The 13076-nt window shown below is 43.9% G+C and overlaps 1 protein-coding gene across 1 annotated transcript in view; it reads right to left on the bottom strand.

Annotated features, from left to right (window-relative positions):
• Positions 1 to 201: 201 nt before the first annotated feature.
• Positions 202 to 13076, bottom strand: part of dnah12 (dynein, axonemal, heavy chain 12) — a 278012-nt gene continuing 265137 nt past the window's right edge. The window contains exons 72-74 of the mRNA XM_043708118.1: positions 10813 to 10904; positions 10597 to 10664; positions 202 to 631 (exon numbers count right to left, since the gene is read on the bottom strand). Of these exons, the coding sequence (XP_043564053.1) occupies positions 441 to 631; positions 10597 to 10664; positions 10813 to 10904 (351 nt within the window). The 3' untranslated portion in view covers positions 202 to 440. The remainder of the gene's footprint in view (positions 632 to 10596; positions 10665 to 10812; positions 10905 to 13076) is intronic.

Below are 13076 nucleotides of genomic sequence, written 5' to 3' on the forward strand. Positions count from 1 at the left end.
CATCTGGATTTGTGGAACAAAATATACATCAACATTCGGTGCTGTGGATTATTATCTGAAATATATCTAAAAATATATTAACATATGCTTTTGTGATATAAGCATATAGATCACATACTTTATTTAATCTTTCTTTCACATTTGAAGTGTAGATTTCCTTTATAAACATGCAAATTCAATTTCATTTGCTCCTACATATTATTTAAGGAAGATTAAAAAATGCAGAAAGATCACTTTCCAATATAGTATATGGTTGCTTTTGTATTGATAATTAATTTGAAATTAGACTATAAAAGACTTAAACAAAACCAAAAATAAGATTAACAATGAGATATGTTATTTTAAAGTGCTCTCTTATGGCTGATGTATACCGAAGTTAAAAATATAAAATCAGAGTTCTAGTTGAGTGCAATTCTTATCTTCTTTAAAAAACTTTGATTTTAGTCATCCAGTTGACAGAGTAGTGCAACACCACGTTTGATCCAGTGATGAACTGGTTTATCTGTTGGCAGACGCAGAGCAATAACAAAATTGGTTGAATGTCCAGTGGTAGAGAGGACTCCTTTGCGCTCACTTGTTTTGTAGACTGGGCAGACATAGTCATTTGAAGTCTTGAAGAGTGTTCTTTTATCTTCAAATAAAATAAAGTTCAATTTAGATGCAGAGTCCTCCATTCAATGTATTTTAAAAGTGATTGATCACGACTTAAACCCTTTTTTTGTTTTTATTTAGCTGTGGAACATCAGTCAAAAGTGTTGTGCTGTAAAAGCACAGCAGGTCAGGCACTATCTGAGAAGCAGGAGAATCAATGTTTCGGGCAAAAGCCCTTCATCAGGAATGAGGCTGGGAGCCTAGGGGCTGGAGAGATAATTGGGTGGGGGGTGGGGGGGGGGAAGGTAGCTGAGAGTGTGATAGGAGGAAGAGGTGGGGGTAATGGTGATAGGTCAGAGGGGAGGGTGGAGCGAATAGGTGGGAAGGAAGATGGACAGGTAGGACAGCTCATGAGGGCGGAGCTGTGGATTTCACCAGTTTCCTCATTTTCCCTCCCCCCACCTTATCCCAGATCCAACCTTCCAACTCAGCACTGCCTTCATGGCCTGTTCTACCTGTCCATCTTGGTGTCGGTGTCGGACTGGGGTGGACAAAGTTAAAAATCACACAACACCGGGTTATAGTCCAACAGGTTTATTTGGAAGCACTAGCTTTTGGAGTGCTGCTCCTTCATCAGGTACTTGTGAAGTATATGATCATGCTCACAGAATTTAAAGCCAAAGGAGTCCAGTGTCATGGAGATGTGATACAGAAAACAATCTTAGATTAAAACTATCATCTTTTGTAATGAGAGGAAACCTAATTTAGATGGTATTAGGCAAGAACGTTCAAAAGCTAATTGGGGGCAGATGTTCGAAGGTAAAGAGATAACTGGAAAATGGGAAGCCTTCAGAAATGAGATAAGGAGAGCCCAGCGACAATATATTCTTGTTAGGATGAAAGGAAAGGTTGGTATGTGTAGGGAATGCTGGATGACTAGAGAAATTGAACATTTCGTTAAGAAAAAGACAAAAGCATATGTTCAGGTATAGACAGGGTTGATCGAGTGAATCCTTTGAAGAGTATAAAGGCAGTACGAGTATACTTAAGAAGGAAATCAGGAGGGCAAAAAGGAGACATGAGATAGCTTTGGCGAATAGAATTAAGGAGAATCCAAAGGATTTTTACAAATACATTAAGGACAAAAGGGTAACCAGGGAGAGAATAGGGCCCCTCAAAGATTAGTAAGGTGGCGTTTGTGTGGAACCGCAAGAGATGGGGGAGATACTAAATGAGTGTTATGCATCAGTATTTACTGTGGAAAAGGTCATGGAAGATATAGAATGTAGGGAAATAGATGGTGATGCCCATATTACAGAGGTGGAAGTGCTGGATGTCTTGAAAAGCATAAGAGTGGATAAATCCCCAGGACCTGATCAGGTGTACCAGAGAACTCTGTGGGAAGCTAGAGAAGTGATTGCCGGGCCTTTTGCTGAGATATTTGTATCATCGATAATCACAGGTGAGGTGCTGGAAAATTGGAGGTTGGCAAATGTGGTGCCACTGTTTAAGAAGGGCGGTAAAGACAAGCCAGGGAACTATAGACCGGTGAGCCTGACCTCGGTGGTGGGCAAATTGTTGGAAGGAATCCTGAGGGACAGGATGTACATGTATTTGGAAAGGCAAGGACTGATTAGGGATAGTTAACATGGCTCCTCAGGTACATCTGATCAGGTCCTGGGGATTTATCCACCTTTAATTGTTTCAAGACATCCAGCACTTCCTCTTCTGTATACTGGACATTTTGCAAGACGTCACCATCTATTTCCCTACAGTATATATCTTCCATATCCTTTTCCACAGTAAATACTGATGCAAAATATTCATTTAGTATCTCCCCCATTTTCTGCGGCTCCATACCGAGGCCGCCTTGCTGATCTTTGAGGGGCCCTGTTCTCTCCCTAGTTACCCTTTTGACCTTAATATATTTGTAAAAAGCCTCTGGATTCTCCTTAATTCTAGTTGCCAAAGCTATCTAATGCCCCCTTTTTGCCCTCCAGATTTCCCTCTTAAGTGTACTCCTACTTCCCTTATACTCTTCTAAGGATTCACTCGATCTATCCCTGTCTATACCTGACATATGCTTCCTTCTTTTTCTTAATCAAACTCTCAATTTGTTTAGTCATCCAGCATTCCCTATCCATTCCAGCCTTTCCTTTCACCCTGACAGGAGTATACTTTCTCTGGATTCTTGTATTCTCATTTCTGAAGGCTTCCCATTTTCCAGCCATCCCTTTACCTGCAAACATCTGCCTCCAATCAGCTTTTGAAAGTTCTTGCTGAATATTGTCAAAATTGGCCTTTCTCCAATTTAGAACTTCACCTTTTAGATCTGGTCTATCCTTTTCCATCACGATTTTAAAACAAATTGAATTATGGTCGCTGGCTCCAAAGTACTCCCCCACTAATGCCTCAGTCACCTGCCCTGCCTTACTTCCCAAGAGGAGGTCAAGCTTTGCACTTTCTCTAGTAGGTACATCCACATACTGAATCTGAAAATTGTCTTGTATGCACTTAAGAAATTCCTCTCCATCTAAACCTTTAACACTATGGCAGTCCCAATCGATGTTTGGAAAGTTAAAATCTCCTTCATAACTACCCTATTATTCTTACAGATAGCTGAGATCTCCTTACAAGTTTGTTTCTCAATTTCCGTCTGACTATTGGGGGTCTATAATAAGGTGATCATCCCTTTCTTATTTCTCAGTCCCACCCAAATAACTTCCTTGGATGTATTTCCGGGAATATCCTCCCTCAGCACAGCTGCAATGCTATCCCTTTTCAAAAATGCCACTCCCCCTCCTCTCTTGCCTCCCTTTCTATCCTTCCTGTAGCATTTGTATCCTGGAACATTAAGCTGCCAGTCCTGTCCATCCCTGAGCCACGTTTCTGTAATTGCTATGATATCCCAGTCCCATGTTTCTAACCATGCCCTGAGTTCATCTGCCCTCCCTGTTATGCCCCTTGTATTGAAATAAATGCAGTTAATTTATTAGTCCTACCTTGTCCCTGCCTGCCCTGACTGTTTGATTCACTTCTGTTCTCAACTGTACCGGTCTCAGATTGATCTCTTTCCTCACTATCTTCCTGGGTCCCACCCCCTCCCCACCTGGCTAGTTTAATTCCTCCCAAGCAGTTCTGGCAAATTTCCCTACCAGTATATTAGGCCCCTTCCAATTTAGGTGCAATCCGTCTTTCTTGTACACGTCACTTCTACCCCAAAAGAGATTCCAATGATCCAAAAATGTGAATCCTTCTCCCATACACCAGCTCCTCAGCCATGCATTTATCTGCTCTATTCTCCTATTCCTGCCCTCACTAGCTAGTAGCACTGGGAGTAACCCAGATATTACTACACTTGAGGACCTCCTTTTTAAATTTCTGCCTAACTCTCTGTAATCTCCCTTCAGAATCTCAACCTTTTCGGTTCCAATGTGGACAATGACCTCTTGCTGGCCCCTCTCCCCCGTGAGAACATTCTGCACCCTCTCTGAGACATCCTTGATCCTGGCACCAGGGAAACAACACACCATTCTGCTTTTTCGCTGCTGGCCACAGAAATGTCTGTCGGTACCTTGGACTACAGAATCCCCTAACACAATTGATCTCTTGGAAGCCTATGTACCCCTCATTGCACTAGAGCCAGTCTCTATACCAGAAACTTGGCTGTTCATGCTACGTTTCCCTGAGAATCTATCACCCCGTACATTTTCCAAAACAGCATACCTGTTTGAAATGGGTATATCCACAAAAGACTCCTGCACTCTCTTACCCTTCCTGGAGTTAACCCATCTATGTGACTGTATCTGAGACTATTCCTCCCTTCCTATAACTGCCATCCATCACATACTGTTGTTGTTGTGAATTCCTCATCGCTTCTATCTGTCTCTCCAACCGATCCACTCGATCTCCCTTTTAAAACTGCTGTTGTTTTGACTTTTATTTTTCAAAGTTCCAAAACAATACAACAGCAAATAAAACAACAATTGCTGCTCCTGGAATTCAAGGAAATCACCTCCAACACCTAAAAAACCTCAAAAAAAGGAGCAGCCCGTTACAGCCAGAATTTTTCCCATCCTCCATCTTGGATTACCCAGAATCCAGCCTCAAGTTGCTCCGAGAGGGGAGATCCAACCGAAGGGAGCAGGTACACCACCTTGATCAGGTTCCCTGGGGCTGACCAAGACACTTCCCCATCAGATCATCTCCCAAACACGGAGGAAATGAAAGTAAAAGCGTAATCAGCGGGCGGGAAATATTTGGGAGAGGGTGGGAAAAGAGGGTGGAAACCAGCAGATGAATTTCTTTTAAAAAGAATTTAATAACCTTCACGTTCTCGTAGTAGCTGCTGCTCGATAACTTTTCCATGTCAGTGAAACAACGTCCAGATTCCTTCCGGATGTACCGCAGTAAGTGATTCACCACCTCATTGACCTGTCTCGATGCCCAGGATTTCTGCACCGACTTGATCGTCAGGTTTTCCACCACATTCCGCAGCACTTTGTTCAGCTCTGCGGCCCTTCTGCTGCTGGGGACATTGCTGCTATCCCCAGCAGCCGCCCTCCCCTTCTCCTGGACCCCGCTGCCTGTCCTCCTGCCATTCCTTGCCTTACTGCCCCCGTTTTTCCCAACATCCCCCCTGGGGCTACCGCTGTTCTTCAGGTGTGTTGCTGCTCTCCCGCAATACCTCCTCCTTGGACCCTGTCCCCTCCTGGCCTTTCGGGCTGCCGGTGGCCGCTCGGCCCGAGCCGCCTGGTTTCCCTGCGTTCCCGCTGCCGACCCCCCTGATCCTGGCTCCAGCTCCGGAGCTCGCTCCCGCTCAGCCCGGCACCTTCCTCTGGCTCATTGCCTCAATAAGGTTCCCCATGGGAGACTGATTAGCAAGGTTGGATCTCATGGAATACAGGGAGAACTAACCATTTGGACACAGAACTGGCTCAAAGGTCGAAGACAGAGGGTGGTGATGGAGAGTTGTTTTTCAGACTGGAGGCCTGTGACCAGTGGAGTGCCACAAGGATCAGTGCTGGGTCCTCTACTTTTTGTCATTTACATAAATGATTTGGATGCAAGCATAAGAGGTATAGTTAGTATGTTTGTAGATGACACCAAAATTGGAGGTGTAGTGGATAACGAAGAAGGTTAACTCAGATTATAACGGGATCTTGATCAGATGGGCCAATGGGCTGAGAAGTGGTAGAGGATTTTAATTTAGATAAATGCGAGGTGTTATATTTTGGGAAAGCAAATCTTAGCAGGACTTATACACTTAATGGTAAGGTTCTGGGAAGTGTAGCTGAATAAAGAGACCTTGGTGTGTGGTTCATAGCTCCTTGAAAGTGGAGTCGCAGGTAGATAGGATAGTGAAGGTGGCGTTTGGTATGCTTTCCTGTTTTGGTCAGAGTATTGAGTACAGGAGTTGGGAGATCATGTTGTGGCTATACAAGACATTGGTTAGACCACTTTTGGAATATTGCGTGCAAATCTGGTCTCCTTCCTATTGGAAAGATGTTGTGAAACTTGAAAGGGTTCAGAATAAATTTACAAGGATGTTGCCAGGGTTGGAGGATTTGAGCTATAGGGAGAGGCTGAACAGGCTGGGGCTGTTTTCCCTGTGACCTTATAGAGATTTATAAAATCATGAAGGGCATGGATAGGATAAATAGACAAAGTCTCTTCCCTGGGGTGGGGGAATACAGAACTAGAGGGCATAGGTTTAGGGTGAGAGGGGAAAGATATAAAAGAGACCTAAGGGGCAACCTTTTCATGCAGACTGTGGTACCTGTATGGAATGAGCTGCCAGTGGAAGTGGTGGAGGCTGGTACGATTGCAATATTTAAAAGGCATTTGGATGGGTATATGAATAGGAAGGGTTTGGAGGATATGGGCTGGGTGCTGGCAGGTGGAACTAGGTTGGTTTGGGATATATGGTCGGCATGGACAAGTTGGACCAAAGGTTTGTTTCCATGCTGTACATCTCTATGACTCTATGTGTCGGTTTCTGTTCTTTGAAATGTAAATCCTCGAGTTTCTTTTAAATTACATTCTCAAGATAGCTCAGCTTTTTAAACAATAGGTGTGAAGTCTGTCTGTGTACCAATGCTATGTCAGGCCAACAAATCCTCTGTATAGTTTTACAGAGTTTTGCATGGATCCATGTAGTTTTTGAGCAAAATAAAATGTAATTCTGCAAAAACAAATTCACTCCATAAGCTTATAGGTGCGCGCATGCAGGAGCGACAGATTCTGTGCGCATCTGATAGGGTGTGTATGTATACGTGTGTCGGTGTAAACTTGGTTAAGTATGTATGTGAGTATGATGGGGTATATATGTGAGAGGATGTGTGTGTCGGTGTGAGTGCGGGTGGTGCATGTGTGTGCATATTAGAGAGAGAGATGTGTCGGTGTGAGTGCGGGTGGTGCATGTGTGTGCATATTAGAGAGAGAGAGAGAGAGAAAGAGTGTGTGTGTGTGTGTGTGGTGCAGTGGGGTCACCTGTAGTGTGACATGAACCCAAGGTCCAGGATGAGGCCATTCACATGGGTACTGAACTTGGCTATCAACTTCTGCTCAGACACTCTGTGTTGTTGCTTGTCCCGAAGTCCGCCTTGTACAATGGTCACCCAAAAGTCCAAGGTCGAATATCCCAGACAGCTAAAGTGTTCTCTCATTGGGAGGGAACACTCCTGCCTGGTGATTGTTGTGTGGTGTCCATTCGTCCGTTGTTGTAGCATCTGCTCGGTCTCGCCAATGTACCGTGCCTCTGAGCATCCTTGCCTGCAGCGTATGAGATGGACCACATTGGCCAAGTTACATGAGTTCTCACTGTGTACATGGTGGGAGATGTCCCCACAAGAAATTGTGCTACCCATGTCAATACTCTGACACATCTTGCAGCGGCTTCTGTAGGAGGGTTGTATGGTGGTGTTCTGAATGTTGGGCAGTTTGCTACGAATCATGATCTGTTTAAGGATTGGTGGTTGTTTAAAGGTGAGAAGTGGAGGCACAGGGAAGGTATGGGCAAAGTGCCTATTCTCATCGATAATGTGCTGCAGATTGCGAAGAACATGATGTAATCATTCAGCTCCTGGGAAGTCCTGGACAATGAAGGGTACTCTGTCTGTTGCAGTCTGTGTCTGTCTCCTGAGGACTTCATTACGATTTCTCACTGTGGCATGTTGGTACTGGCAGTCGATGACTGAGCATCATACACTGTTCTTTTGAGGGCATCCTTGAGCACTTTCAAGTGTCTGTCATGTTCCTCCTCATCTGAACAGATCCTATGTATGCAGACAGCTTGTCCTTAGGGCCTGGCTGTTTAAATAAGTTTATGGTGGAAGCTATAGAAGTGTGTAGCAGCATGAGATTATCCGTGGTTTGCGGTGCAGTGAGGTGCTGAGATACCCACCCTTGATGGAGATGCATGTGTCCAAGAATGAGACGGATACTAAAGAACACTGTTTAAGAAGGACGGTAAGGACAAGCCAGGGAACTATAGATCAGTGAGCCTGACATCGGTGGTGGGCAAGTTGTTGGAAGGGATCCTGAGGGACAGGATGTACGTGTATTTGGAAAGGCAAGGACTAATTAGGGATAGTTAACATGGTTTTGTGTGTAGGAAATCATGTCCCACAAACTTGATTGAGATTTTGAAGAAGTAACAAAGTACATTGATGAGGGCAGAGCAGTAGATGTGGAGGTGTAGTGGACAGCGAAGAGGGTTACCTCAGATTACAACAGGATCTTGACCGGATGGGCCATTGGGCTGAGAAGTGGCAGATGGAGTTTAATTCAGATAAATGCGAGGTGCTGCATTTTGGGAAAGCAAATCTTAGCAGGACTTATACACTTAATGGTAAGGTCCTAGGGAGTGTTACTGAATAAAGAGACCTTGGACTGCAGATTGATAACTCCTTGAAAGTGGAGTCACAGGTAGGATAGTGAAGGCGGCGTTTGGTATGCTTTCCTGTTTTGGTCAGAGTATTGAGTACAGGAGTTGGGCTGTACAGGACATTGGTTAGGCCACTGTTGGAATATTGCATGCAATTCTGGTCTCCTTCCTATTGGAATTATGTTGTGAAACTTGAAAGGGTTCAGAAAAGATTTACAAGGATGTTGCCAGGGCTGGAGGATTTGGGCTTTAGGGAGAGGCTGAACAGGCTGGGGCTGTTTTCCTTGGAGCGTCGGAGGCTGAGGGGCGACCTTATAGAGGTTTACAAAATTATGAGGGGCATGGATAGGGTAAATAGGCAAAGTATTTTCCCTGGGGTCAGGATTCCAGAACTAGAGGGCATAGGTTTAGGGTGAGTGGGGAAAGATATAAAAGAAACCAATGCGGCAACATTTTCACACAGAGGGTGGTACGTGTATGGAATGAGCTGCCAGAGGAGGTGGTGGAAGCTGGTACATTTGCAACATTTAAGAGGCATTTGGATGGGCATATGAATAGGAAGGGTTTGGAGGGATATGGGCCGCGTGCTGGCAGGTGGGACTAGATTGGGTTGGGATATCTGGTCGGCATGGACGGGTTGGACTGAAGGGTCTGTTTCAATGCTGTACACCTCTATGACTCAAATAGTCCATGGTAAGTCTGATGGTGGAATGAAACTCGTTGATATCACCATGTAGTTGTTTCAGTGACTCCTCATCATGGGTCCAGAGGAAGAAAATGTCATCAATATATATAGTGTATAGTGTTGGTTAGAGGTCCTGTGCAGAAAAGAAGTCTTGTTTGAACTTGTGCATGAAGATGTTGGCATATTGAGGTACAACTGTGGTCCCCATGACCATTCCGTGTGTCTGGATGAAGAACTGGTTGTCAAAGGTGAAAATGTTCTGGTCAAGGATAAAGCAGATGGTGCTCAGAGATTGACAGTTGTTGGTGTTGAGTACTGAGGCTGTTGCCCTGATGTTGTCATCGTGCGGGATGTTGGTGTAGAGTGCTGAAATGTCCTTTGTGACAAGGAATCTTCCCGGTTTGACAGGTCTGTGGGTGCTGAGTTTCTGTAAGAAATCTGTAGTGTTATGACAGAAGCTGGGTGGGACCCCTGTATAATAGGGATCAAAATGCCTTTGACATAGCCAGAGAGGTTCTCACATGGGGTCCCATTACCTGATACGATGGGATGTCCTGGTATGTTGGCTTTGTGTATCTTCGGAAGGACACCACTCATCAATCATCAGACAGGAATGTTTCCTCCTAGTCGGGGAACACTTCAGTGGTCCGGGAAATTCAGCCTCAGACTTTCGGTTAACCTCCTCCAAGACAGATTTTGGGACAAGCAACAATGCAGAGTGGCTGAGCAGAAGCTGATAGCCAAGATTGGTACCCATGTGAATGGCCTCAACCAGGACCCTGGATTCATGTCACACTGAAGGTGACCCCACTGCACGATACACACACACACTATGGGGTGAATTTATTTTTTGCAGAATTACATTTTATTTTGCTCAAAAACTGCATAAATCCATATAAAACTCTATAAAACTATACAGAGAGTTTGTCAGTCTGACATAGTATTGGGACACCTATTGTTTAAAAAGCTGAGCTATTTTAAGAAGGTAATTTAAAAGAAGATCTGGGATTTACATATCAAAGAACAAAAACCAGCGTATCTCATTATAAAAGGTGTAAGTCTGGATCTAAAATTTTTTTACTGTATCACATCTCCATGACACTGGACTCCTTTGGCTATAAATTCTGTGAGCATGATCTTAACCTCCACAACCACCTGATGAAGGAGCGGCGCTCTGAAAGCTAGTGCTTCCAAATAAATCTGTTGGACTATAACCTGGTGTTGTGTTATTTTTAACTTAAACTGATGTCATACCAAAAAATAATTGTTTTGACAAATGTTTAGGAAATGGCCTTAAATTATGCTGTGAGATAGCAGCATATAAACATATCTGTCAGAAATTTTCCTGTGTTGTTATTCAATCCATGATATAAATGACAGAAGCCCAAAAGAGAGAAATTTTGTTGAGAAAAATCAAAGCATATTTACTCACTTGGTTTTATCCAGATAACTGGCATTAAATCAAAGAGGACTTTTGGAAATTGCTCAGCCATTAATCCTCTGCAAAGACAGGGAAAATAATGTTATAGAATAAAAATCACAATAAATTTGCAATAACATCTCACACAATGGCCAAACAATTACAATGATACTGCTAAAATAATTTTCAATTTGGGGCAATTCAACAAATTTGATTGTTCCTGCATACTTCTCTCGATCCCATCGGGCACCGTCAAGGAACACTCCATGAATGTAAGCTCCATCTGGTGGTGACTTTGTTGCTGTATCTGTAGACAGGACCTAAAGAAATAAAACATTTCAATTCCTGTTTTTTAACCAAAAACACAGCTAAGATTCCAATTATGCAATGAATTTTAACAATATCATCATTAGAATAGCAGAATGTATCGCTGGACATCGGAGTGCGTCTGGGAAAATTAACAGTGAAATTCAAAACTAATCTTTGGAGAAACCTGTTTGGGAGAGGTCACAGCACAGAGACAGATAAGTGGATATTTTGAGTGTGGCCTTACAATAAGTCTGCTGTACTGAGTAGAGTGGGTTCTTTCTTGATTATATGTTTTATTGAGACATGTCTCTTGATTAAACTTAAAATATAAGTCATAAGTATTAACGACCTGGAGCAGATTTTTGTCCTTAGATTGAAAGAAGCAAAAATGGCCTTTATTAGAGTGATATGCTCTTTTTGTCGAATGTGGGAGTTTAGGGAGAGTTTACTGGTTATTGAGGATTATATCTGCAATAAATGCCGTTGGTTGTGAATCCTCCCAGATCAAATGGATCAGTTAGAGAGACATTAGAGGCAATGAGGAATTTACAAGAGCAAGGGGATGTGATGGATGACAGTTATAGGAAGGGGGAAAAGTCACAGATACAGTCACATAGATTGGTAAACTCTAGGAAAGGTAAGAGAGGTAGGTGGTTAGTGCAGGAGCCTTATGTGGCTATCCCCATTTCAAACAAGTATGCTGTTTTCGAAGATGTAGGGGGTGATGGATTCTTAGGGGAACGTAGCACGAACAGCCAAGTTTCTGGTATTGACACTGGGTCTAATGCAATGAGGGGTATGTTGGGTTCCAAGAGATCGAATATGTTATGGGACTCTCTAGTCCAAGGTACAGACAGACGTTTCTGTGGCCAGCAGCGAAAAATCAGAATGGTGTGTTGCTTCCCTGGGCCAGGACCAAGGATGTCTCAGAGAGGGTGCAGAATGTTCTCAAGAGGGAGGGGGGGCCAGCAAGAGGTCATTGTCCACATTGGAACCAACGACATAGGAAGGGAAAAGGTTGAGATTCTGAAGGGAGATTACCGACAGTTAGGCAGAAATTTAAAAAGGAGGTCCTCAAGAGCAGTAATATCTGGATTACTCCCGGTGCTATGAACTAGTGAGGGCATAAATAGGAGGATAGAGCAGATGAATGCATGGCTAAGGAGCTGGTGCTTGGGAGAATAATTCACATTTTTGAATCATTGGAAGCTCTTTTGGGGTAGAAGTGACCTGTACAAGAAGGATGGATTGCACCTAATTGGAAGGGGATTAATATACTGGCAGGGAGATTTGCTAGAGCTGCTCAGGAGGGTTTAAACTAGTAAGGTGGAGGGGTGGGAACAAGAGAGATAGTGAGCAGCACGGTGGCACAGTGGTTAGCACTGCTGCCTCATAGCGCCAGAGACCTGGGTTCAATTCCTGCCTCAGGCACGTTGTCTGCGTGGATTTCCTCCGGTGCGATGGTTTCGTCCCACAGTCCAAAAATGTGCAGATTAGGTGAATTAACCATGCTAAATTGCCCGTAGTGTTAGGTGAAGGGGTAAATGTAGAGGACTGGGTCTGGGTGGGTTGCTCTTCAGAGGGTCAGTGTGGACCTCTTGGGCCGAAGGGCCTGTTTCCACACTGTAAGTAATCTAATCTAATGGTACAGTTTAGAACAAAGGTGAGTCAAATAATCAGGGCAGGCAAGGACAAAGTAGAGAACAAGATAGGACTGATAAATTAAACTGCATTTATTTCAATGCAAAAAGCCCATCAGGAACGGCAGATGAACTCAGGGCATCGTTAGGAACATGGGACTGGGATATCATAGCAATTACAGAAACTTGGCTCAGGGATGGGCAGGACTGGCAGCTTAATGTTCCAGGATACAAATGCTATGACGGTTTTGGGGGTGGGGGGAGGGGAGCATGGCGTGGCGTTTTTGATAAAGGATAGCATTACAGCTGTTCTGAGGGAGGATATTCTTGGAAATGCATCGAGGGAAGTTATTTGGGTGGAACTGAGAAATAAGAAAGGGATGATCACCTTACTGGGATTGTATTATAGATCTTTGAGGAGAAAGTGAGGTCTGCAGATGTTGGAGATCAGAGCTGGAAATGTGTTGCTGGAAAAGCGCAGCAGGTCAGGCAGCATCCAGGGAACAGGAGAATCGACGTTTCGGGCATAAGCCCTTCTTCAGG

This window comes from Chiloscyllium plagiosum, chromosome 18 (genome assembly GCF_004010195.1).
Source record: "Chiloscyllium plagiosum isolate BGI_BamShark_2017 chromosome 18, ASM401019v2, whole genome shotgun sequence".
Taxonomy (NCBI): domain Eukaryota; kingdom Metazoa; phylum Chordata; class Chondrichthyes; order Orectolobiformes; family Hemiscylliidae; genus Chiloscyllium; species Chiloscyllium plagiosum.